Genomic DNA, 22,925 nt, shown 5'->3' with positions numbered 1-22,925 from the left:
TAAGAAACACAAAAGTGTAGTGTTTTTAAAAATAATTTTATAAAATAATTTCAACATATGACTAATAATTGTTGAATAGTTTCACAACATCTGTTGTTTATTAAATTAGCGTTGGTTAGAAAGCCGTCTGTGCTATAATTTTTAGTCATTGCCTCCTGCTCTGTGATTGGCTGAGTTTTAATTAAAGAAAAAAAGAAAAGCGTTGGAGAGTATTCTTAACGTTGATGACCCCTGAAGCTAATACTTAAAAGTTAGTTGTTACTCATTTTATCTTAAAAGAAATAGCTCTACTTTTGTTTTAATATAGTTTCAGTGTTATCATTTTGTAAGAAATTCACATCAACCTATATTGAAATAATTTAAGTTTTTGTGTTTCTGGATAACTAGCTAGCTAACATGTCTGCTAGCTAAATTATCCTTTAGCAATGACAGGTTAATAGATTTCGTTTCATATTTCCCTAATGTATTTATTATTTATTTTATCTTTGCAGATTTTTTGTGTTTTATAATTTCTAACAAATGGCATATGCTCAACAAGTGAGGCCTTCACAGGTAATTTTACTTTTAACTATAATTAATAAATATGTTAGTGTTTCCCATTGTAGCTTCTGAGTCGGAAACGACTTTTTTTTTTTTACATACTGATAATCTTAAATGTGCTTTTATTTTAAAACCACAATACTAAAGACTCTTCTAACTTGGATTGGATCATTCTACACTATTAGCAGAATAATTCAAGCTCAGTTTGTGATTTATGAAATCTTTATTTGATTCGCGAAAGTTCAATAAAGTTCGATTTAGCACGGTTTTGCACCTAAACCACTTTAGAACTCTCAGGAACAATTTTAGACTCTTCAAACCTGGACAAGATTATTCAACATTGCTAGCAAGATATTTCATTTCATTGTTTGTGAAACATTTATTTTATTTGTAAAAATTCAAGCGCTGTTTTAGTGGAGGTTTGTTTGCAACTGGACCACATTAAAACAGATCCAATTCAGAAACTACTAGACTCTTCAAATCTGGAGTAGATAATTCAAAACTAACATCAGAATAGTCGAAAGCAAGTTGTTATTTACTTTGTGAAAGTTTAATAAAGGGCAATACCAGTCTTTTATTGTGTCTTGACCACAATAGAAAGGGTGCAGTTGGCCTTTACAAATACAGTTAGCTAGTAAACTGCAATGAATAGGACAAATGTGTAGCACAATTTATCATTATAGGTATAGGTATTTTTCGTTAAAATAGACACTGTTTGAAGTATATATTTATGAAGTTTCACTTTTACAAAATAGACAACAAACTATGTTCTTGGTATCTTTCATTTACATTTTCACCTGAAATATTTAAGTGTTAAATCTGCAATAGCAAATTAAAATTATTTAACATTTTGACTTGTTCTTGATACAATTATGTCAAATGCATCACTGCCTCTGTTAAATAAGCCAAACTTGTTTGTCTTGCTCCTGCAGGCTGCTCAGGCACTCCCTGATGAGGTTGCCTCTGAGGAACAGTCGCTTATTGTTGTAAAGAGACTTCTGGCCATCGCTGTGTCTGGCATCACATACCTCAGGGGCATATTCCCAGGGAGAGCCTATGGAAGCAAATATGTTGAAGGTTAGACCACATTGAAAACGTTTCTGCCATTCACAGCATCAATCATTTCAGTTTATTATATGGACATGTTTACAGGTTCTCACTTCTGTTTTTGCAGATCAGAAAGTGATGATCCTGAAAGGGGACCTTGACTGTCCTGGAACTTCTCAGATACATCAGTGGTAAAATATACACAAAGCAAAAATTAACACTGCAGGATGAGCAGCATATTTAAATAATTTAGATTTTATTTTTGAATCTCTCGGGGTCATAAAAACTCATTGATGCTGCACAGTTAAGAATGCTTACATTTTGCAGATGAGTGCAGAAATAATTTCCAAGTTTTTGTTTAATATACTTCCTGATTTGCTTCTAAACAGAACTTGTGACTTTAAGTTACATAATTTTTATGTTTACAGTGAGAATAACAGATTGATTGTCAATTCTTCCAGGATGCAGGGTTGCTTTGATGCCATCCAGAAGAAATATGTGAGTCGAGTTTATTCTTTTACCCAGAGAGAGATTGTTTGAATGAAATGCTCATCTGGTTTAGTCGCTTTGGATCATAAACATAAATTCATTTTTACCAACATAGTTTGTTTTCATATCTAAAGCACTGTGGACAAAATACTTTCCTATTTATGTTTTCAACTAGCTGCGAGCGGCCATAATGTCTGTAAGTATAATGAAAATTTTAACCTCCACATTAGAGAACTTGAACATCAAATTATGCGACTGCACCACTGTATGAAGTTTCATTTTGTTCTTTTTTCTCTGCAAATAAAGTTTAATAAGTCTATATTTTTAAAATGTTCTATTGTTTTGGCTTTTTCTAGATCTATACTGACCCAAGCAACCCTCAGGTACTGCTCAAAAGGTTTTCCTGCCATTGATCACCAATATTTTGTACTTTTTGGGACTCATATTTTCTTCTCTTTTAGAAAGTGACTGAATATTACCAGTTTAAGATCCAGTACACTACAGAAGGAACACAAGTGGATTTCGAAAGGTAAACTATAGTAACTGGGTCCACAAAATTTCTGAAAGTTTATGTTCAAGTCAGTTTTTTGCTAACTCTTCTTATCTTTGGTTGGAATAAAATTTGAACTCCTGTATTTAGTGCATTGCAATGTATTTGAAGTTAGTAAATTGAATAATAAGTGTGTTTTCTTTTAGTACATAAATATCAATACAATTGCACTAGAAAATTGTTTCCCAACATGCGCAGTGACTGGTCACTGTGACCTTGGCATGAAGGTTTGTGCATTTAGTTCAAACATCCCACTTATAAATTTCAGAGGCCATGCACATTTAGGTAATTCTGTTAGTGTTTTCCTCTTTTTTCTTTAGCACAAACAACAACCAGAAGTTGTCAACGACGTCTTTCGGAAACACGAGGAAAGCAAGCATCTTGCTGGTGAGGAAGCTGTACACCCTGATGCAGAGTCTGGGTCCTCTGCCAGACAATGTCTGCCTCAACATGAAGCTGGCTTACTATGATGAAGGTAAGACAAGCTGAAGAAAGGAAAAATTCTTCCAGCTCAGCATGGAAATAGCAAACCACATCAGGTTTAAGCATTGTTTTCTTAAGTTTTATCTTATGAAGTTTTAGGGTTTATGCTTTGTTTTGTGTAGCCTGCATCTTGACGTTTTTATTTGTTGATGTCAGCGTTCCTACATTAGTAGTATCCAAATGTATATTCTATTTTTGAATGTGATTTTCATCAATTATTTTTGCAGATCTTGAAGCATTTAGGCTCTTAAGCAGCAACTTTTTATATGTAATTAAAATATAGTAATCCAGTTGAGTAGAATTCTTTCCATGATCAGAAATACACTGTTCTGCTTTATGTGGGTTTGAAAACTGGAAGCTGCTGCACTTTGAACTGATCTGATGAATTTAGACACATCTAATCTCAGTGGTGTCTTACTGTAGGCAGCAGAGTGCCACCACCCTGGATTTTCAATCCTAGATACAGCATCAGCATTTCTTCTTCTTGAGCATAATGAGTTTTTGATTTTGACTGTCAGGTTTGCTTTCTGATCTCTGAAATGAAGAAGACAAAGTCACTGACAATGACTGAACCTGCTAAGTGCCACCACTGAATTTAGGTTCCCATGTCCCACACTATATGCTAAAAGCAGTTTTCAAAATTAATGTGCTGTGCAAATAGATGTAAATATGTCATTTTTACACTCAGTTTTTTTTTATTTTTATTAACCAGGCCTTTAATGACCATTTCAGCTTTTAATCAAGGGACAGGAGTAATTATTTGGTTGCAACATACAAATGCCCTACTAGATGTTACCAGATCCTTTAATCCGACAGCATTTGGTGAAAAAAATGTCCAAAACCGTCTTCTTTTCTTTTTCATTCTCCTTTGATTATGGTTTAAAGGTTTGACTTTCATGTGTTTTATTCCTTTTTCTTGAAGTCACTCCTCAGGACTACCAGCCTCCAGGCTTCAGAGAGGCTGTAGGAAACACAATAGAGTTTGTGCAGGAACCAGTCAAACTGACAATGGGCAAAGTTGCCACACCCTACCATTGTGTGAAGTTCGACATGGCCACAGAGAGACGCAGACTGGAGCAGGTGCACTGATAGATAGATGGAAAATTAGTTTTCTCAATAGTTTTCTGAAAAGGCTAATGTTTGCAACATTGCTTTTAGATTGTGGTTTTATGATCAAGGTTTCCTCCAGTGGACTGTTGTGTTATTTATTTTTTCATGTTTGCAGGTGGAAGAGAGTGCTTCTGTGAAGGAGAAATGGATTGTGAAGATAGAAGAACAAGTAGACGAACCACTGGTCTGAGCACATCCATGTCTTAAAAAAATTGAGACATAGAGGCTTGCTGCCATTGCTTTAGCAATATTAGTTCTAAACTTGGTGTTCTGAAAATTTGTTTTAACCTTTAGAGTCCTGAGTTGGAACAAGTGGAGGAGGCGGAGAACTGCGCTACAGATGTCGATAACACCGGTAATAATTCAGTTACATCTACAGAATCAAACTTGGTCTGTATTATGCTGAAAATAAAAACCTGTCTGTGCTTTGACAGTAAAATAGCTTTGAACTACAACAGTACTGAAATGAAAATGGGCAGGCACCTAGATAAGAGAACAAATACATTTCTTTTTCTGAACGGTTGATTCCATAAAGTTTATCTCCCACCTTGATGGATAAAATGCTTTCAGTTATATTTATATAAGCATGTTTTGTTTTTTTTTTTTTGTTTTTTTTTTGTGAGACCCTTTAACTTTTACTTGAAATGCTTATTTTACTTTGAAGTTAAACATAGTTTGATTTGTAAGTAGAGTTAAAATAACTTCATCTTTTTTACCTCCAGAGATCCAGATGAACATCCATGAGAAGAATGAGAGAAGTGCAGAAGTCCCAGAGGTATGTTTGTTTTCCCTGAGACTTAATCCACACATCATGTATGATGCATGTTTAATTATGCAGAGCTGCTTTCAGTCAGAATTGCACATGTAAAGAGCACTAATTGTGTAACACAATAGTGCCATTTGATGCACTTTCATTATTGCCAAGTGGAAACTCAGAAAAAACAAATCTTTTAAACAAGATCCTGATATAGAAAAACATCACTGAAATCATAGTGATGTTAGCCTGTTAGGGGATAGTTTTAAAAATCTTTGTTTGAGGCCATTAAACATTTGTTAATATTGTTTCCCTGTGTCAGATTATGATAATGGAAGCCTCAGACATGGAGTTGGGTGTGAAGAGAACCAGGAGTGGACGGATAATCAAGTCCATTACGGTAGGTCATCCAGTTAAAACTAATCAACCAACAGATTTCATTTTGCTCTCTACCAGCTAGTGATAAAGATGGAAAATTCAAAAAATGCTGAGGGTTAGAAACCTCCCAGATGAATTTATAGGAATTACCAGGAAAAAAAACCTCATCATTAGATTAGCTCATCAGACCATGCAGATGGTAAATTTCATTCCTCATTAGTGTGGATTGTATATTTGGTAAGTAAATATAGTTGATGTATGGTATTAATATGTAACTTTGCAAATACAATATAAATATTTTTTATAGAGGACAGGCAGCTCATGATTTAGATTTTGGAGCTCTGTTTCATTGAACATTTCAAAGATGATCTTAACTAGCTACATCAAATGTGATATTGTTTTTCTTCTTCTCCAATTCACTTGTAAAATATTCTGAACTCAGCTATTGTCTTATTTTACATTAACATCCCAAGTGCACCACTGGATGTGTAGAGGTATGCCTCAAAAGTGAATAATTAAAACTTGATTAAGTTTGAAGATGTGGTTTTATTAAAGTGAATTAATTTGTAGCACTGCCTGTCTATAATAGAACATTTAGATGCAACATAACCAGTATTAGTACTTAGCCATAGTTTACCAGGCCTTTAGAAGACAAACTGTCCCACTTCATCACAGATCATCCATTGTACTTAACAGAGTTGCTTTTCCATATATTCATCTTTTGTTTCATGTTAGATCAATCTGAAGTGTTTGTTGTAGAAAAGCTACATCCTATATATAAAGTGAATATGAGTGCAGGGATTCTTGGCACTTCTCCTGAACGACGGCTTAAATGTAGGATCTAATGGTTCATTATTCTCCTCCTGACTGGCCATAAAGAAAAGGGCCGCTGTGTCAACTTATAATGGTACCCCAGGGAAACAGGAAGTGGTAAATTACCCATTAAATTTTCCTCTGATCAAATTATAAACATCTTTATTTTATTAAAATTGTTGAGGGTGGCACAAAGGATTTTAAGAACAATTATTCTTTTATATGTGGGATTTCTCCCCCCCTCCAAAGAATCTGAGTTCTTAAATTAAAGGTTGAATTTTTCTGTGTAAGATTAAGCTTCAGGATTTTTTTTTTTACACGTTTACCTGTTTTTTCTAAATACGTGTGTGTGTGTGTGTCTGTTGGCAGGAGACAAATGTGACTGTGAAGAACACGCAGCCAACAGCAGCAAAAGAAAAGACAGTGAGAAACCCTATCATTCATTTTATTAAAATACGATCTATTAACTTTGAATGTGGCATTTAAAAAGTAATTTCTGCTGATTTCAGGTTTCTCAGTATGACATTCTCAGCAGCCAGGAATCATCATCTGCCTCCACAGCCGTAAAGAAGCGCAAGTTCAGCGAGCCTAAACATCACTATTGAGTACTGACCTCAGTGCAACTGAAGCACTTTGTTGATTTAAAGTCATGTTTTTCATTTCTGTGATGAGTTGTGCAGTTAGTTTTTTTTTTTAAAGAAAAAACACTGATCTGTTTAGGAACATGTTTTAGAAGCATTTTGAAGTTAAGACTACAGCAGTTAAAGTATTTGTTTTGACTGTCATATGTGTTGCATCCATGATTATTTAACAACAAAGCTGTGCAGCAGCCACTTTATAAGAACTGCATGCTTAATTATTAAAGCAACAAATAAATATGTGTAGAATTGAGCTGCAAATTTCAATAAAATATAAAAGTGTTATATAAAGACGCTTTACTTTGTTTGTAGTTTTATTTTACAAATAAGTCTGGAAATTGTTCCATGCATTTTTACAAGGGCGCAGGAAGGAACTCCTGTAGCAGTTTGTATTACTGCGAATCTGAAGAAGACTCTGACTGAAGACACTGTTTTTGTGTCACAGTTTGATGACGATGATGCACAGTGTTGCCTGTAATGTTCATGTTAGGAACAATTTGCGTTACAGTCCTTTGCAGAGAAGATTAGTGAACAGTTGGATGGAGGAATCCACCAGACATTTCACTGGGCCACTCTCCTTCAACTGGGACAATGAAGCTGGTCAGAATCAATGGCAGGATAGAACTGGATAGTGCAAGAGACTTCAGACTGGGGCGGAGCTTAACTTTTTAGCAAAACTGCAACAATAAACACACAGCCAAAGTTATAACATCATGGTTTACATTTTTTCTTTGTTAAAACATCCCAGCCAAAGTCCAGCACTAAATGTAGGTGAGGTTCTGTGGAAAGAGTTGAAAATTGCAGTTCACTGAAGCTCTTCAAATAAATTAATGAACTTGAACCATTCTGCAAAAGGAGTGGACAGAAAATTCAGTCTGCAGATGTGGAAAGTGAAAAGTGGTTCAGCAAAGTATTGGTTTAACCTTTTCCTTTTACTTCATAATTTTATTTCTACATCTAAACACAATCTTAACTGACTTTACAACCCTGGTGTTGTAATAAAGCGAGCTGATAAACTTTCATTTAGTCTAGATGTTGAGCCTAACATTATGCCTTTAATTAGTTATTTATTTAGAAAAACTAAATGTAGATGCTAGTTTCAACTTCCTGTTTTAACCAAAAAAAGTAATTTTACTCAAATGGCATGAAAGGTGCCTTAAATGAAGCTGTTAAGTGAAAGTGGATTAAATCTGTACACAGTGACCTTTGGGCCCAGATAAAGGCCCATCAGCAGCCTCCCGCCCGGCAAGCTGTGTGTTTTTAATCTCCTATTGTTTTTTCCCAGAGAGGGGGACATTTGCTGATAGACTGCCTTAACCCACTGCAGATCAATACCACAGGAAGCCTTTGTGATGCATATCCAAGCAGCCCCTCCTTTCCACATGTCTGCAGCGGAAGGCCAGAGGGGCCAAAAAAAAAAAAAAAAAAAAGAGAGACTCCCATCAAATCAGTCCTCAATTCCTGGCAGCGGTTGTGTTCACATTTGTTTCATAGTCTGTGTTTTTATGGGCATTTCGGATAACAGAAGGGCATAAAGCAGAGCGGTGGGGGAAATCTGTAGTGGACAATCCCCACTCAGCGGAGCATTGACGCTCTTTATGAGCTGTGAAATGAATCAGGGTTTCCCAACCTCACAGCCTGACTCCAGTGGCAGTTTTAACACGTTCTATTAATTTAACAGCAGAGGGTTCTCAGGGTATTGATAAATGCGGAAATTAAAAGTTCCCTTTGCAAGTCTAGTCATGATTTTTCTTTTTCTTTTGTCAAAACTGTGTTTGTACCAGACTGAATAATACAAGTTGTGAAATAGCACAATGCACACATCAGCTTAGAAGAATGAGAAATACTGAAAAACAGTTCAGCACCGGAGGCTGCAATAAAGTTAAAACCAAACATTAACAGTTTTAAATTTTGAATTAAAGTAAGAAGAAAAACAAGAACACCATAGCAACTGTAGAAAGAAATCTAAATATCAATTTTGCCTCCCCTCTACCCTCAATCCTCGTCTCGGATCCTGGGACTGTCCATCATTTTTGTTCACACACGCCTCCCAGAAATGAATTCCAAAATTAAATTCAGGGACACACATCGGGCGGCTGCTGTTGACAGATCAATCAGCTGGTCAAACATCAGGAGGGACTCCTGCCGGACACCTCTGCAGACCAATCAGCAAGCCGAGTCCCGGCCCGTCTGAGTCGATTGCGTTGGTCTGGGGGCCACCTCTGTACGTTTTAAGGCAAGACGCACTGACAGGCTGATAGACAGACAGCCGCAATCCATCCCAAGGCTCTGTATAGATTAAAGCCTGCTTCTGTGAGCCTATAGCGGCGATGAGATGATTGTGCCTGCAGGGCCTATAGGGCCCAAGGGGAGGCTTGACTGTACAGCGAGAGGGGGAAGGAACGAGGAGCCGAGTGGACATCCAGCCCAAAGACGGTGACCCCGTGACCTTGCCAGAAGGCTGGCAAATGTTTCCGAGCTGATTAGTACTTCCCCAGCAGAGCATCCCGCTTGCTGTTAACCCTTTGGAATTAGATAGCGGGCAGAAAATGCAGAAGAGAAATTCTGATTTTATCTAGTTTTTGTGCAGTTAGAGCAACTAAGAAGACTAAGCTTAAAATGAACTTTTTGTGTCTTTTATTAAACTTTACACAGGTCTTTGCTAAATAGTTAACGGAAACAAAAACAAACATTTACTAAGAGAATCTTCTTTTCGTGTTGGACTACATTTTCTTCTTTAGTGGATTTTAGTCAGCAATAGAACACAACTTTATTCAAGATTGTGCAGATTTTTAGAATAATGTGTCCCGATGCTATTGTTCTTTCTAGAAAATGAACAATTTCAATAAATATAAATGTATTAATTTCACTTAATTTATATAGCATCATATAGCACCAAATTCCAACAGATTTAATCTGTAATCTCAAGTTTGAATCTCACATCAGTCCAGATTCAGAGCAAATTTATTTTCACTCCATTAAAGTCATAATATCACATTAACATTCAGTTACATGCCCTGAAATTTGACTGTAATATTAATACAGTATAATCAAATTCACTTGATCATATAATGCCCAGTCGATTGCTTCAAGTTGTTGACTTTTTGTTATCTCTCCTCTTGAGCAAGCATATGTCAACAGTGAACGACTGACTGCATTAAGATGTAAACTTTGTGGCAATCATCCATCATTAGCAAGCATGTGGAGGCACTGAAAGGGAACCACCGCCTTTCAAGAGGAAGAAGCCTTCAACAGGACCAGGCTGAGTTCGACCCACCATCTGCCACAACTGACTGGGGGTTGAGAAGACAGAAAAGAGACAGAGGAGCAAACACAGACACACTGATCCAAGAGTACTTTCTATGTTAAAGAAAAAGGAGTGACCAGATGAAAGGACTGCAGCTCTGTTAGGAGGTCCATCTAGGAGACAATCAGGGAAGCATTGAGGCACTAAACTCTATGGGAAGAAAACAAGAAGGTTAACATATCAATCAGTCATATTTTATCTGTACTGCACATTTCATCAACAAGGCAGTTCAAAGTTCTTTACATCATAAAAACACAAACATTAAAACATTACATTTTTCCAAGTGTCATTATTACACATCAAGATGCTGGTTAGTGTTTCATTTATTATGGTACCAAAGCAGCTCTAAGCAATTGCATAGTAATTGCAGCAGTGTCTTTTTCCAGGACATAACTATTTACATATCAGGACATTTAAATCTTGAAAACAGGTAATTTTCTACATACACATATATTTTCTACTCTTTTTGTTTTGTTTGATCAAAAAGACAACATCTTTTACCACATAACTAATATTACAGCAAAAAAAGAGAAAAGAATAGGATGTCACCAGAGGCAATAGAAATGTGATATAATAAAACAAAGTGGTGTTTTGTTCATAGTCTTTAATATGAAAAAACAATAAAAGAAGCTTTATTGTGTTAGAATGTTGTAATTCATACAAAATACAACCTGACTGTAAGCAGGTCATTAAGCTGCCTGTAAACAGAAGGATAAGAACATTAAAATCTATCATCCTATAACGGAGGAAGTCAAATACTTTAAGTAACCACAAGGGGGCGACAGGCAGCCATACATCAGCCTGATGGACTCCATAGATAACATCATGTTCCCTCCTCCATGAAGCATCTTCTTTCTCATGCATGCCTCAATCAGCTCATACAGTTGGCCTTCACACTGTGCAGTTTTAAAAAAAGCATACATTGGAAGTAAACAGGCAGCACAAGGCTATTCAGCTGGCCTTTTAAGACGTACTGCAGTGGAGTCAACAATATTGATCAGCATACAGAATGATAAAAGGAGGGGGGGCAGAGAGAGCAGGTGGTAGTGGGCCAGCGGATTCAGGGATTTAGTCGCACACCACGCACGTTTGGACAGCGCTGCTGAGCGTCGAGGGGACCAACACCTTCCTGAAGCAGATGCTCAAAGCAATGGGATGTACCCCCATTGTGATCAGAGCGGACAGCTGAATTGTTTACCACCAAAGGGCCCTTTTCTTCAGCAGCAGACCTGCACACAATGGGGCCCCTGCCACACTGAAGATTTCTGCAAAGGAGGGCTTCGGGTGGGGGGGAGTGGAACGTGTACATAAAGTAACAGAGAGTTTGTCGGGTGAGCCTCCGTCCGTACCCCCTTCTTTTTTTTCCCTTGCTCAGATGGACCTGTGTGCACCCCCATCTTCTCTACAAAGCCCACATAAAACTACCGCAGGGCAGGGGTTTAAATGTCACGCTTGGCCATCAGAGCGCCCAGCCCCCGGCTCGTGTCTCATGGGGGAAGCACGCCAAGAGACAGGACGATGGAGAGCAGAAAGCTAAGGGGAGGGAGACACTTGCCCTGGCCCCATTGTCCATAACGATAGGCATGTGCTGCTAACTGACTCCAAATCAAGTGTATCCTCTCACCACGCGCCCTGTCCTTGTCCTGCTCCTGCTCAAACACAAAGGGCCCTCTGTGTTTTTAGACTTCCAAGCAGCTTTAGGCATGGTACGTTTGACACATCAGCTTAAAGGAAGGCTGCCGAGTCTGAATTCAGCTGGCCACCATGGCTGAATGATAAATACAGTTTGCCGTCCTCGGACTGCTGAGGATCCTACCACATTTCTCTCCGGTGGACTCTTACATGACAAAAATCAATGCTAACTTTTTGCGTTCAGTCACATAAAAAGGGACTCAAACGCTGAAGTGACTGGAGGGAGTGGACAGAGGTGGATGAGGTGTGGGTTGACAAAGTGTCACGCTGAAATACAAGTACAGCACAAAATATACAAGCTGCTGGCCAACTTTATCCCAGTCCAAGGTCTCTCTTCATACTTTAAGTGTTCACAAGACTGAGTGTTTTATGTATCTATTTGTTCTAAATAGTGGCACACTTGACCTTGAGGGAAGATGTGTGTGCTCGGTGTTCGGCCCGGGAATCATCCCTCCTGTCAGGGACGGGAGGGATTGACCTTGAACCGGCGCTGCGCAGGCGTAGCTGAATGCACAAACTCATTTAACTCCTGGGTTTGTTATCGACATGCTGTAATCGTTAACATTATGGATGATGAATAACTACTGACTGCCTCATACCTGGGCCATACGTCAGCGCGCCACGCAGGCCGGAGCCAGCCACACGCGCCCACAGTGGCATTAGTGGTAAGTCAGGTGACTGGAGGGCCACATCACTTAGACTTGTTTTTCCAAGCAGTCAGGCGACAGCTCATCAAGTTTGCCAGCCAGAGCACATGAAGGTGCTTAAAGACATAGATCTCTTCTCTGCTTTGCACATTTTTCCAACACGAATTCCTCAATTTATACTTGGGAACACTTAACCTCCAACATCAGCTGTTCAGGCATTTACAGTGGATTTTTCTCTCTCTCTCTCAGTATTGATCATTTCTAATAGGGGAATTTTACAGTAGCTTCTGAAAAACATAGAAAGGGGACAACGCAAAATACTGCAGCTTACATAACCAAAGCTGGATGATGGGGTTTTTAGCACGATGGGGAGTGAAATAATAATGAAGCAATTTGTATGATGGGCTCATAATAAAGACTTACACAGCAGGGGGATTCTTCTGTGTGCTCTTATCAAGCTTCGTTTTGCTGTGGAACATTAAGGTATTAAGCAGGGGTGTCAAAGTCAAATGGACGGAGGGCCAAATAAAAAATTTAGCTACAAGCCGAGGGCCGGACTGATCGAATGTTCATTGAAATTTTTTTAAATGACGCATATAGTCTAGTGAACCTAATTGAACCTACTGAAAACCTAACAAATATATTCCAATATGATCAGATAAATAAAGCAATATTTTCTTATGGCTCTGTCAGTAATCTTTAATTTTCAACAGACACAACTGAAATATTTTTAAAATATAATTGGATTGAAATACAATAAAATAAAGTGCAAAAATCTATTAATCCACATATGTCAGAGTCAAGGCATTTAGATGTGTCGCCGGCGAATTACGGTACTGCAAATTTAGATGTGTCGCTGGCGACACATCTAAATTTGCAGTACCGTAATTCCGCCACACGTAGCGCTAAGTGGAAAAATTCCAACGGTTTCTGAAAGGGGAGACGTTGCACTTTCCAGCAAGTATCGGGTTAATACGGTAACTTCGCAGCTGCAGCTGCAGAGAATGTAATTAATCCGGGGGGCACTCGTTTAATAGACGGTATATTTCGGCAATAACTTGGTGGATATTGAAAGTTCCGGTTGTTATGGATACATGGGTAAGTACATCATCTCACAGAACATTTAAAGAACTACTTACAGTTCAAATAAGGAAGATATTTTTTTTCAGACGTTGTGCCGGCTTGCTGCGGTCTGCGGGCCGGTTCTAATAATAAATCAAGATCATCCCAGGGGCCGCAAAAAAACTTCTCGCGGGCCGGATGTGGCCCGCGGGCCTTGACTCTGACATATGTGGTATTAAGGATCTGTGATCATATTCCACTCTTCCCACACAACAAGTCCTGGTTTCTAAATTGCTGCGCCTATCCTGTGCAATTCATTCTCTCGCTCTGTTTAAAGCTGCAGCATGTAACCTTTACAAAAAAGTTTTTTTTTTTACATATTTGTTAAACCTTCTAAATTTCTATAAGACATAATCCATGAAAAAAAAACATCCAGCTCCTCTGCCAATAAAAAAAACATTGTGATGAAGAAATGCAGACTTTATAAAAAAATAGTTTAATACCAGCATAAAGGTTATTATTTTCAAAAGGTAGCTAAACAGCCTAATCTGATCCCAATTTACTTAGAATTACTTGTGTTTTTATGAGGCTGGAAACTACCTGCTTTTTTCCAGAATTATTTTCCCTCGATATTTAGACCCTAAATGCTTGACTTAATATTGCATGAACCTGATCAGTTAAACATCAGCAGGGTTAAGCACATTTGAAAATGCAAATGTTTTGGCAGTTTAAAGATGTTTAATGGAATTTCAAAGGGAAAATAATTTCATACTCTGATACACTATTGCATATCTGTTTTTCCTTTTAGTATTGTAAGAAGACATAGGAAAATAATCCTACTGCATCACTTTTCTATTTATTTCCATACAGTTTGATCTCAATATAAGGCATGCTGCCATGAAGTTCTTTTTGACATTATTGCCTATTCACTTTCATTTCCAAACTATCTATCTGTACTCCATCATTGTGCAGCTAGAAACATAAAAAGTTAACAAGTCTTATGGATGTAACAATCAGATTATGCTGAGTTTGACCTTTCCAATGCTTTGAGAAATAGCAGAAATCTGACAACTGTACCTCTAACTCTGTCAGTCCAATCAGAGGATTGCTCTTACCAGAGAACAAGCTTTCCAACTTTATCTTCCAAACTTCTTGTTGACAGTCTTGAGCTTCCATTCACAAAGTTCCCTCCACACAATCATCACACATTGCCGTTCACTCCAGAAGCACAACTTGTTTAGTGTACTTTGACACATTTCAATGTTCAAAGTAGTCAATATAATCTAGCCGCAGAGTTTCAGTTGGTGGCGATACCTTACTAAGAACAATGCATTTTGTCTGCATTGTTCTTGTGCTAAAAGATTCAGAGCTTGGTCTGTTCCACTCCTCTCTTTGGCAGTGTTTTTGCACTGCTCTTGAGGAAGTGATTCAGTGCTCCTCATTTGGAACACAAGGGAAAGGTCGGTGACTCTGCTCTGCAAGTATGCAGAGTTGATGGACTTACAAACAAAATATTCACTGCCTGAATGAGGAAAGTAAAACCTCCAAAGGTCTGCACAGGTTACCTTTCTCCCAACAACATTCTCCAAGCCTGTTTAAGTTCCCTGCTTCATTTCCACTGCCTTACAGCTTATTGTTTCCTTCGCTTGTGCTCTCAAAGTCTCCTCTAGCAATAGCTAGCATGTTAAATCTTAAAGCAACTGAGCAAATGTGAAGGCTTTCAAGAACTGCAAGAAGAAAATATGCTTCCACCAGCACTGCTTAGATTGTTGAAGATATAATGAAGTGAAAAATTCTGGTATAGTTATGTTTGAACATGCATGACAAAAGCAGAAATGTTATTTTACAAACAAATACAGAAGAAAAAACAAACAAACAAAAAAAAACATGGTCACTGTAAAATGTCCGAGCCAAAATCACAGAAGCTGCTGTCTGCATGTCACTAATCACATTTCCAAGTGTAGTGATCACTTCGTTCTTGTTCCAGTTCATCAAAAAAGAAAAAAAAATCAACCATAAAAGGTAGAAAATAATGTGGTTAATTATTTGACAAAACTTTAAAGTTCACTAAATGATTTCACTCTTTGTGTAACCAAATACATTTTATAATTATTTTATAATTATTATTTGAGCGGATTTGTTAGTCTTAGTATTCAGGGAAATAAAAGTTAGTAAAAGTAGGTCACTGAAACCTTCCAGCCTCTCACAAGTTTTCTTCTAGACTGAATCTATGTTTCATATACAATAACTTTGAGTTTCCACATCAGGTCCACGGTTTCACTGTAATTTGCCTCAGGCAGAAATGAAAAGTTTTGTAGTTTTTTTCTTTTTTCCTCCCTCCCTGTCTTTCTCTTACGGCCTTGGGAGTTTGACTTCTGCCCTCCTTCTCCAGGCTGAGGGTTTTTCATCTAGCCAAGGTGCAAGGGCAGCCACTTCTATCCTCTCCCAGCCCCTTCTTCCCATCCAGTGTGCTCATACACATGCGGATTTCCATTTCAGCGATAGAGCGAGATTAGCAGCTCCACCACCCCAAGGCTGGCTTAAGACAGGAGGGCAGACAACCAGCAGTGTTGGTGGGATGCATGCGGGGGAGAAGATCCCCTAAGACTTGTCTGGGGCCGCCGTGGATTTTATGGATGAATCCTCAAAATACACATGTGGTTGTTTAGGATGAGCCGCGTTGTGAGGTGTCAATTTATCGTCAACTTGCAGGCCTCACATATCGCTGGCTCTGCAGCTGCACTCAAAACGTGGCAAAGTTTACAAAAGCGCAAGCAGCATCTCAAAAATCACATTATTGTTCTTATTCTTGACAACATTAAAATGCTAGAAGACATTTCTTATGATTTTTACAACTATGGCATATTGTTATTGCTATTGATTACATCAAAGTAAATTTCCCTTCGAGGTAATCATAATAGCTTTTTTTTTTTTTTCCTTTCTTTGAGTTTGCATACATTGTCCTTTGATTAGCATCTATAAACAAAGAAAAACTTCATTTGTTTTTTGTTTCATTATCCCATTTTTAAATATCTTGACCTAAAAATACAATGCCTAGCAAAAGCAATAATGCACCTTCACATTTTGTTACATTACAACCACAACATTGTGTTTTACTTTTATCTGATAGATGAACACAGATTGCTGCATAGATGTGAAGTGGAAAAAAAAAACCATAATAAAAGGCTTTCAGCTTTTTCCAAATAAAAATCAGAAAAATGTTGCATACATTTGCATTCTGTAATTTCATTATGACTTAATAACAGCTGCAAGTCTTTTGTTTAAGTTTCTGCCAGCTTTGCACATTTGTTGCACATCACTAATCTACACAATTGTACTGTTCCTTATCCTCCATAATCAACTGATTTTTCTCAGTTTTTGTTTCTTCATTGTTTTATCATAATAAATATTTCACAGTAATTATTTGATCATTTTGATGCGTGTGCTTCTAATGGTTCACTGTCTGTCCTTCTGTTTTTGGTATCTATAAGGGACTTTCTGTTACAGCTGACAGTATGAAAATTTCTCCAAAATAAAGTCTGATTGATTCCTTTATTAATTCAATTATTGGATTATTGATTAACTAAAATATCAGCCAACTTTTAATTGCAGAATAACTAAAGCTCATTCAGACTGGATGGAAAGAATCTGTGAACAGTAACTTTTAAGGGACGCTTTAGCTTCTCTGTTATATTTAACATTGAAATTTCACAGGAATATTCCAATACATGAATAATATTTTATGTAAACCATTTTATTGTAGCATAGCTTCATGTTTAGGGTTGAAGTCACAGCTTCAACCTAAACATGTATCATGCCTTTTGTAGACTAACAGGTTTTCTTTGAGGATTGCCCTGCATTGTGCTCCTTCCAACTTCACAACAGTTTCCCTGCCTCTGGCAGGAAGTAAATAAATGAATACATTAATTAAAATAATCCCCTTAGTATGATGTTGCCACCACAATATTTCAAAGTAATGATTGCAGTCTGGCGTATTCAAACAAACAAAAATATGTGAGACCTTAACATAACACAGCTGTATTTATACTGAAATGCATTTCATTTCATTTAGTTAACAGGTAACGCTTAGGAAGTGGGTTCCACTTTTTATTTAGAATAATCAGAATAAAGTGGTTGGATACAAGGCACACGTCACATTTCAGATTTTTTCATTTGTGCATACCATTCTCTTTTCATTTCAGAATTATGTCCTAACTCGTGATGATATATTAACTATAACATGCATTGAAGTTTGGGGTTGCATTGTGACTAATTAGGGGTATGAATACTTTTGCAAGGCTTTCTGCATATATGCAGATAAACAGCTGATTTGTGGCGATCAAAGGTAGGAGAGTAAAGGGATTGTCTATGCTGTGTAGAACGTATTTTTTCTGCTGCCGGTTTGAACCTATTTTTTAAAAAAGGTTATTAAGTAAAGTTTCATTATGATTCCATTTTACTGACAGTTGTTTTAGATGTTCTGAGAAAACCTGCTTAAATTGTGTTAAAAGATTAGTTGAAGGTGTGACGTGCCACCTTCTGATGACATCAACAGGCTCACATCTGGATCCACATGAGTCAAGCCATCCTGACTGGTCACATGAAGCCATTTTGGACAAAAAGCTGAAACAAACCCATCAGACGGATCGGGTGTCCAGCGGGAACAGCTCTTGTTACCACCGACCCGAAACATGTGGCCCAACTACAACTAAATTGTGGCTGAATTATTGATACAGTGGCGTTGGCCGCTTTGCAAGTGGGGGCATGAAAGGGAGCCAACATGGGAATGGTCCACTAATTTTATATGGGAGCCTGAGGGCACATTCCTCTCAGTGAAGACCAAACATATTGACATATGTGTGTAGGGGGAGACTGTATATAATATCAGTTGGGTGTCAAGAGGCGAAAATTCGACAATATGACACACAGCTATAGACTCTGCATCAGTCCACTTATGTCTACTCTTTAATTTTTTTTTTTTGTAAATTTGGTAATACAGTCTTGAACTTTGATAGCTGAGATGAAATGTACATAAAGAACTTGTCAGGTTTTTTGCACTCCTGCTTTTGAGATTGCTTTTCTGAAATCATTACAGCTTCATTTGTCCGAGTAATATCGACAGAGTCAGAGAATTGTGGGGATGAATTGTGATGTATGGGATCAAGTCGTTTAGAGGGGCAGACAAGGGGGGCGTGCAGGTTGTTTGTAGCCGAGCTGAAGTTGTTGACCATCAGTGAGCTGGCCATCTAATTTCTCCAGAAGTGTCCAAAAGCCTTTGTGTTCTGAGTTCACTTTTATTTCCACCTCTCTTGGAATTGTGATGACCGTGCCTCGGGGCGACAGAGACACCTTGAGGAGCGCCCACCTTTAAATCCGCTGCTCCATGACTTCAACCATGACCCCTCGCTCGAGGGATCCCCGAGGCGAGATTTAAACGAGCTCCCCCAGGTCCGTGTCGGCCCCTCTATTCATCGTCACATTTTTGGAAGGCGTGAATTGGTTCTCGCTGATGGTTCAATTTCAATAAAAGGGAGAAGATTTGGATAAATTGAAATAAAACCTTACATATGTGGGTAAATGTGCCATGACATGTGTGTGTAAGCAGAGTGACAGGGAGGAGAAAAGCAGTGGCTGTGACAGGAGAGCAGAACAAATGTCCAGGGCCCCAGAGCCTCTTTCTCTCACTCTCTTTCTCTCTCTTTTTCTTTCTTTCTTGAAAAATGTAAATCACAAAACACATCACCTGCATTAGCATGTAACCAGATTCTGCATTTTTTTCCCCCCTTTCAGTTGTTAGTCATCAGATCGCCTTGTCTCCACTTAAATAGTATCACTTACATTTTTACAATTCTGCCATAATGGAGGACGAGTGGCGAGAATAGCATACAATATACAGACTATTGATCCACGCCCATCACCGCAGAAAAAAAGTCGGTGCACTGGGGGGCTGCTGGGGAGGGGGAATAGAGGGGGACTGGACACGACGATCGATAACCTACTCTATCAGCCGTTTCCATGGCAACCGCTCGAGCAAGGACAGAGGGCTGCCATGCATTTTGCACCTGTCTATTTCATACACCTATCGTGATAATGAAAGTGTCGGGGAAACAAATGCAAAGGTGACGCTGGGGGGTGAGAGGGGGCTCCAGCCTGCCGTCAACTTTAACAATTTCTGGAATTACATAAAGGTTAATGGCTTGCTGGAAATCAGTGGTGGAAAAATGGGGACAAATGTGGGGGAAAGGTGGAGGGTGTTTGGGGTGCCAGAGGGGTTTTGGTGACCTCCTCATATTGCCAATGTGGGTTGAAGGACAATGCAAAAAAAATAAGGTTTCATCAAACTGAGTATAAATCTGCATCCTACAGTTTCTGCATTATTATTCCTGTGAAACATACAGATGACAGCTACAGTGGTTTTCCTGACCTCAGAGACAGAGACCTCTCTGGTTGACCCCAATTTAAAGGTTAAGCTTGTCTGGTAAATGCTGGCCATTATCTCACTATACTATAAGAGCAGAGAAAGACTCCTGTACTGGAGAGACAGTCAGTAAAGAGTCAAGTCAAGTTTATTTGTGTAGGATATTTCAGCAATAAAGCACTTCAAGGTGTTTACATCATAAAAAAACATAATACAGTTATGAAACAAGCAATAAACTTTACATTTTGTCAAATGCCATTATCAAAAAACATCAAGAAAATACACATCAAATATGTTGGCCAATGTCATGACAACTCTAAACAGGTGGGTTTTTATAATAACCTTTATTTAACCAGATGAGAACCTTGTTGAGATCTATGATCTGTTTTTCAAGAGCGACCTGGCCTTGTTTTTAAGGAACTTAGTTTTTTAGCTGCAGTTTTCTGGAAGTTTGTTCCAGATTTGTGGTGTATAGAAGCTGAATGCTGCTTCTCCGTGTTTGGTTCTGGTTCTGGGGATTAATCAATCAATAAGTCAACTTCATTTATACCATGAGGTAGATTTGGTTACAGTAAGGTGAGTCAGCTTTTTAGCCTTACAGGAATCTTTACATCATCGCAACAATAAATACAATATAGCATTATTCAAAATGGCCTGGCGCAGAGCAGATCAGACATAGAAGACCTGAGTGGTCTGGAAGGTTGATGTAACAACAACAGGTCGTTAATATCTTCTGGTGCTATGCCATTCAGTGATTTATAAAGTAAAAAAAAGTATTTTAAAGTCTATACTTTGAGACCAACAGAAGGGCAGGGATACTCCTGCATTTGAGGTTAGCTGGAGCTTTCTGCAGAGGAGCCAGACAGGTTGTCAGGGGAACTTGACACCCTGGCCCTCTCTGAGTCCTCGTCCGTCTGTCTGTCTGTGGTGAGCATTGAACTTCCAGCCCACTTTGAACTGGAGCCTTGTAGACTCCGGAGCCAAGTTGCAGAGATGGGCAACCCCCTGAATGAAGGGGATAGATATCGTGATTCGGGACTTGTGTTGATCATGTGCGTTATTGATTGCCATTTGGAGCTGCTGCTGAAGGAGCAGGATTGGGAAAGGGTGAGCCAGAAAAGGAATTGGAGGAAAATGCTGTCAGATGTAGTCAGTAATGCTGTATCAAGCGGCTGTGGGTAGCTGCGTTTCCTCGGGAAAGGAAATGGGGGTTTCCGTGATTATTGTACATCACAAGAGTGACAAATTCAACATACACAAATTTGGTAAGCCAGCACTCTATGGTGTTTTCAACTGATTTTCTTGAATGGCAGCAGAGGGACACTTTAGCCTGAGCACAGCACGTCAGCTTGCGGTGCCCTGCACTACTGCGGACGACTCAGCGGTTGCCTTTTGAGGCCCTCTGTGCTTTGTGAGCTGTGACAGAGAGCTATTGATGGGCACGTGGCTCTACAATGTTGCTCAGGGGTCTGCTGGCCACCGCTCTGACCTTTGACACCTCATACATGCAGCAGCCCTCATTGTTAGCGGGGAAGGAGGAAGACACAAGAGCAGAAGGAAGAGGATAGATGACCCTCTGGCTCCATGCGTTTGGAGTCTCCCTCCCCCCACAACCTCACCCCTCCCTTCTTAACACCATCCATCCCTGCCCCCTTCCCTTACTCCTCCTACCCCACACACACTCCACCTTATGCCGATCAATGACAGTTTCATGTGGCTTCTCTGGGCCTGCAGTGACGTGTGTCCTATTGATTTATCGACATTACTCCAGGCAAGCGAACCCAGAAGCCCCCTCTCTCAGTAGGCAGCCCGGCTCCAGCCCGGCAGAACCATGCCTCCCTCCCTGTGCTGGGTGGGCCCATGCCAAGTCATCCAACTGTACCACTCTCTAGAAGCATTAGCTGCACACAGCCAAACAGGATTTTAATATGGATGCATGTATGTCACCGAGAATGCTTTTAAGCTTTGCCCCCCTCCCTCTGCTTATTGAGCTTCACCCCGTTCCCCAAATGCTCCGTCCTAACCACCATGAGTCGGGTAATGGGGACAATGAGGGAGACACCCCGTCTCTCACAAATGCATTTACTGTCGCCTCCGATTTCCAGAGGCTACTATTCCACTTTTATGGTTAAAAGGTTCTTTTCTTTCAACCATGTCAATGTCATGCCTATGTGGCCATGGCTCATCCTTGTGGCTATTACTCTCATTTAATTCTCTTCCTCTTCTTCCTCATATAGGTGGGAGGGGGTGTTCAGAACAGCCCATCCTTTCACGCCCCTCAGGGGTCTCCTGTGTCCAGTGAAAGGCCAGTGGATTCACGGAAGGGGAGGAGAAGAGGGCAGCTGGACACTCCCTGTGGCCTGGCTGTACTTACTGATGTGGGGGCTTTAGAAGTAGGCAATCCAACACCATTAAGATGGGACTTTGGAGTCGGCAGCTGGGCCTAAAAAAAAGGAGGAGATGGGGGTGGAGGGTGCTCAGAGATCAGTGACCTGGCCACAGTGTCCAGCTGGGGGGGTCATTTCGCAGCCCACCTCCGGCCACGTGCTAGATGACCATCTGGGGATGTGGACAAGCACCCAACACAAGCAGAATCATCTTCTTAGCTGCAGACACTGGCAACAAAAGTCAAGAAATCTGTTGGGGTAATCCGGTGGAAGGTGGGAGGGAGCACTGCAGCTGCACATCTACTCTTTCACTGAACATCCCAGCCAGCATACCCATGTGGGCCCCATATGGGAAAAAAGAGGGCTGCCAATATGGGCCCCAAATGGGTTTGTCCACGGGTTCCATGGTGGCCCCACATGGGTTTGCCCAGGTAGATTTAAATGGGTGCTGACTGGGTTTTCAGTGGGACCCAGATGGGTAACTTACATGAGGCCCATCTGGGCCCCACTTGGGAGCTTTCATGAATTTTTACCTGGGCCCCAACTGGGTCTAAACTGGGCTAGAATATGGGTACCAAGTGGGTTTGTCCACGGGTTCCATGGTGGCCCC

The 22,925-nt window shown here is 39.6% G+C and overlaps 1 protein-coding gene across 1 annotated transcript; it reads left to right on the top strand.

The window, feature by feature from the left end:
* The first annotated feature begins 37 nt into the window (after positions 1-37).
* hormad1 (HORMA domain containing 1) lies at positions 38-7,093 on the top strand. The gene is made up of 16 exons (XM_014991339.2): positions 38-250; positions 492-552; positions 1,473-1,617; positions 1,715-1,778; positions 2,049-2,085; positions 2,252-2,272; positions 2,433-2,459; positions 2,538-2,605; positions 2,947-3,101; positions 4,032-4,189; positions 4,335-4,403; positions 4,514-4,574; positions 4,942-4,994; positions 5,296-5,373; positions 6,534-6,587; positions 6,674-7,093. The coding sequence occupies exons 2-16, from the start codon at positions 520-522 to the stop codon at positions 6,767-6,769; spliced, it is 1,119 nt and encodes a 372-aa protein (XP_014846825.2). The 5' UTR covers positions 38-250; positions 492-519; the 3' UTR covers positions 6,770-7,093.
* Positions 7,094-22,925: the final 15,832 nt, after the last annotated feature.

The sequence above is a fragment of the Poecilia mexicana genome, unplaced genomic scaffold, assembly GCF_051168715.1.
Source record: "Poecilia mexicana isolate PSO_F unplaced genomic scaffold, ASM5116871v1 scaffold_16, whole genome shotgun sequence".
NCBI classification, from domain to species: Eukaryota; Metazoa; Chordata; class Actinopteri; order Cyprinodontiformes; family Poeciliidae; genus Poecilia; species Poecilia mexicana.
Note: the sequence above shows the minus strand (reverse complement) of the source record. Positions and strands in the feature narration are given on the sequence as shown.

What these genes read in the sequence shown, in the direction of transcription:
- hormad1 (XM_014991339.2), top strand. Translation starts at nt 520, where the DNA reads ATGGCATATGCTCAACAAGTGAGGCCTTCACAG. An exon ending in CTGACCCAAGCAACCCTCAG is followed by an intron (nt 2,460 to 2,537) that starts GTACTGCTCAAA and finishes CTTCTCTTTTAG; the next exon opens with AAAGTGACTGAATATTACCA. An exon ending in GGATAATCAAGTCCATTACG is followed by an intron (nt 5,374 to 6,533) that starts GTAGGTCATCCA and finishes GTCTGTTGGCAG; the next exon opens with GAGACAAATGTGACTGTGAA.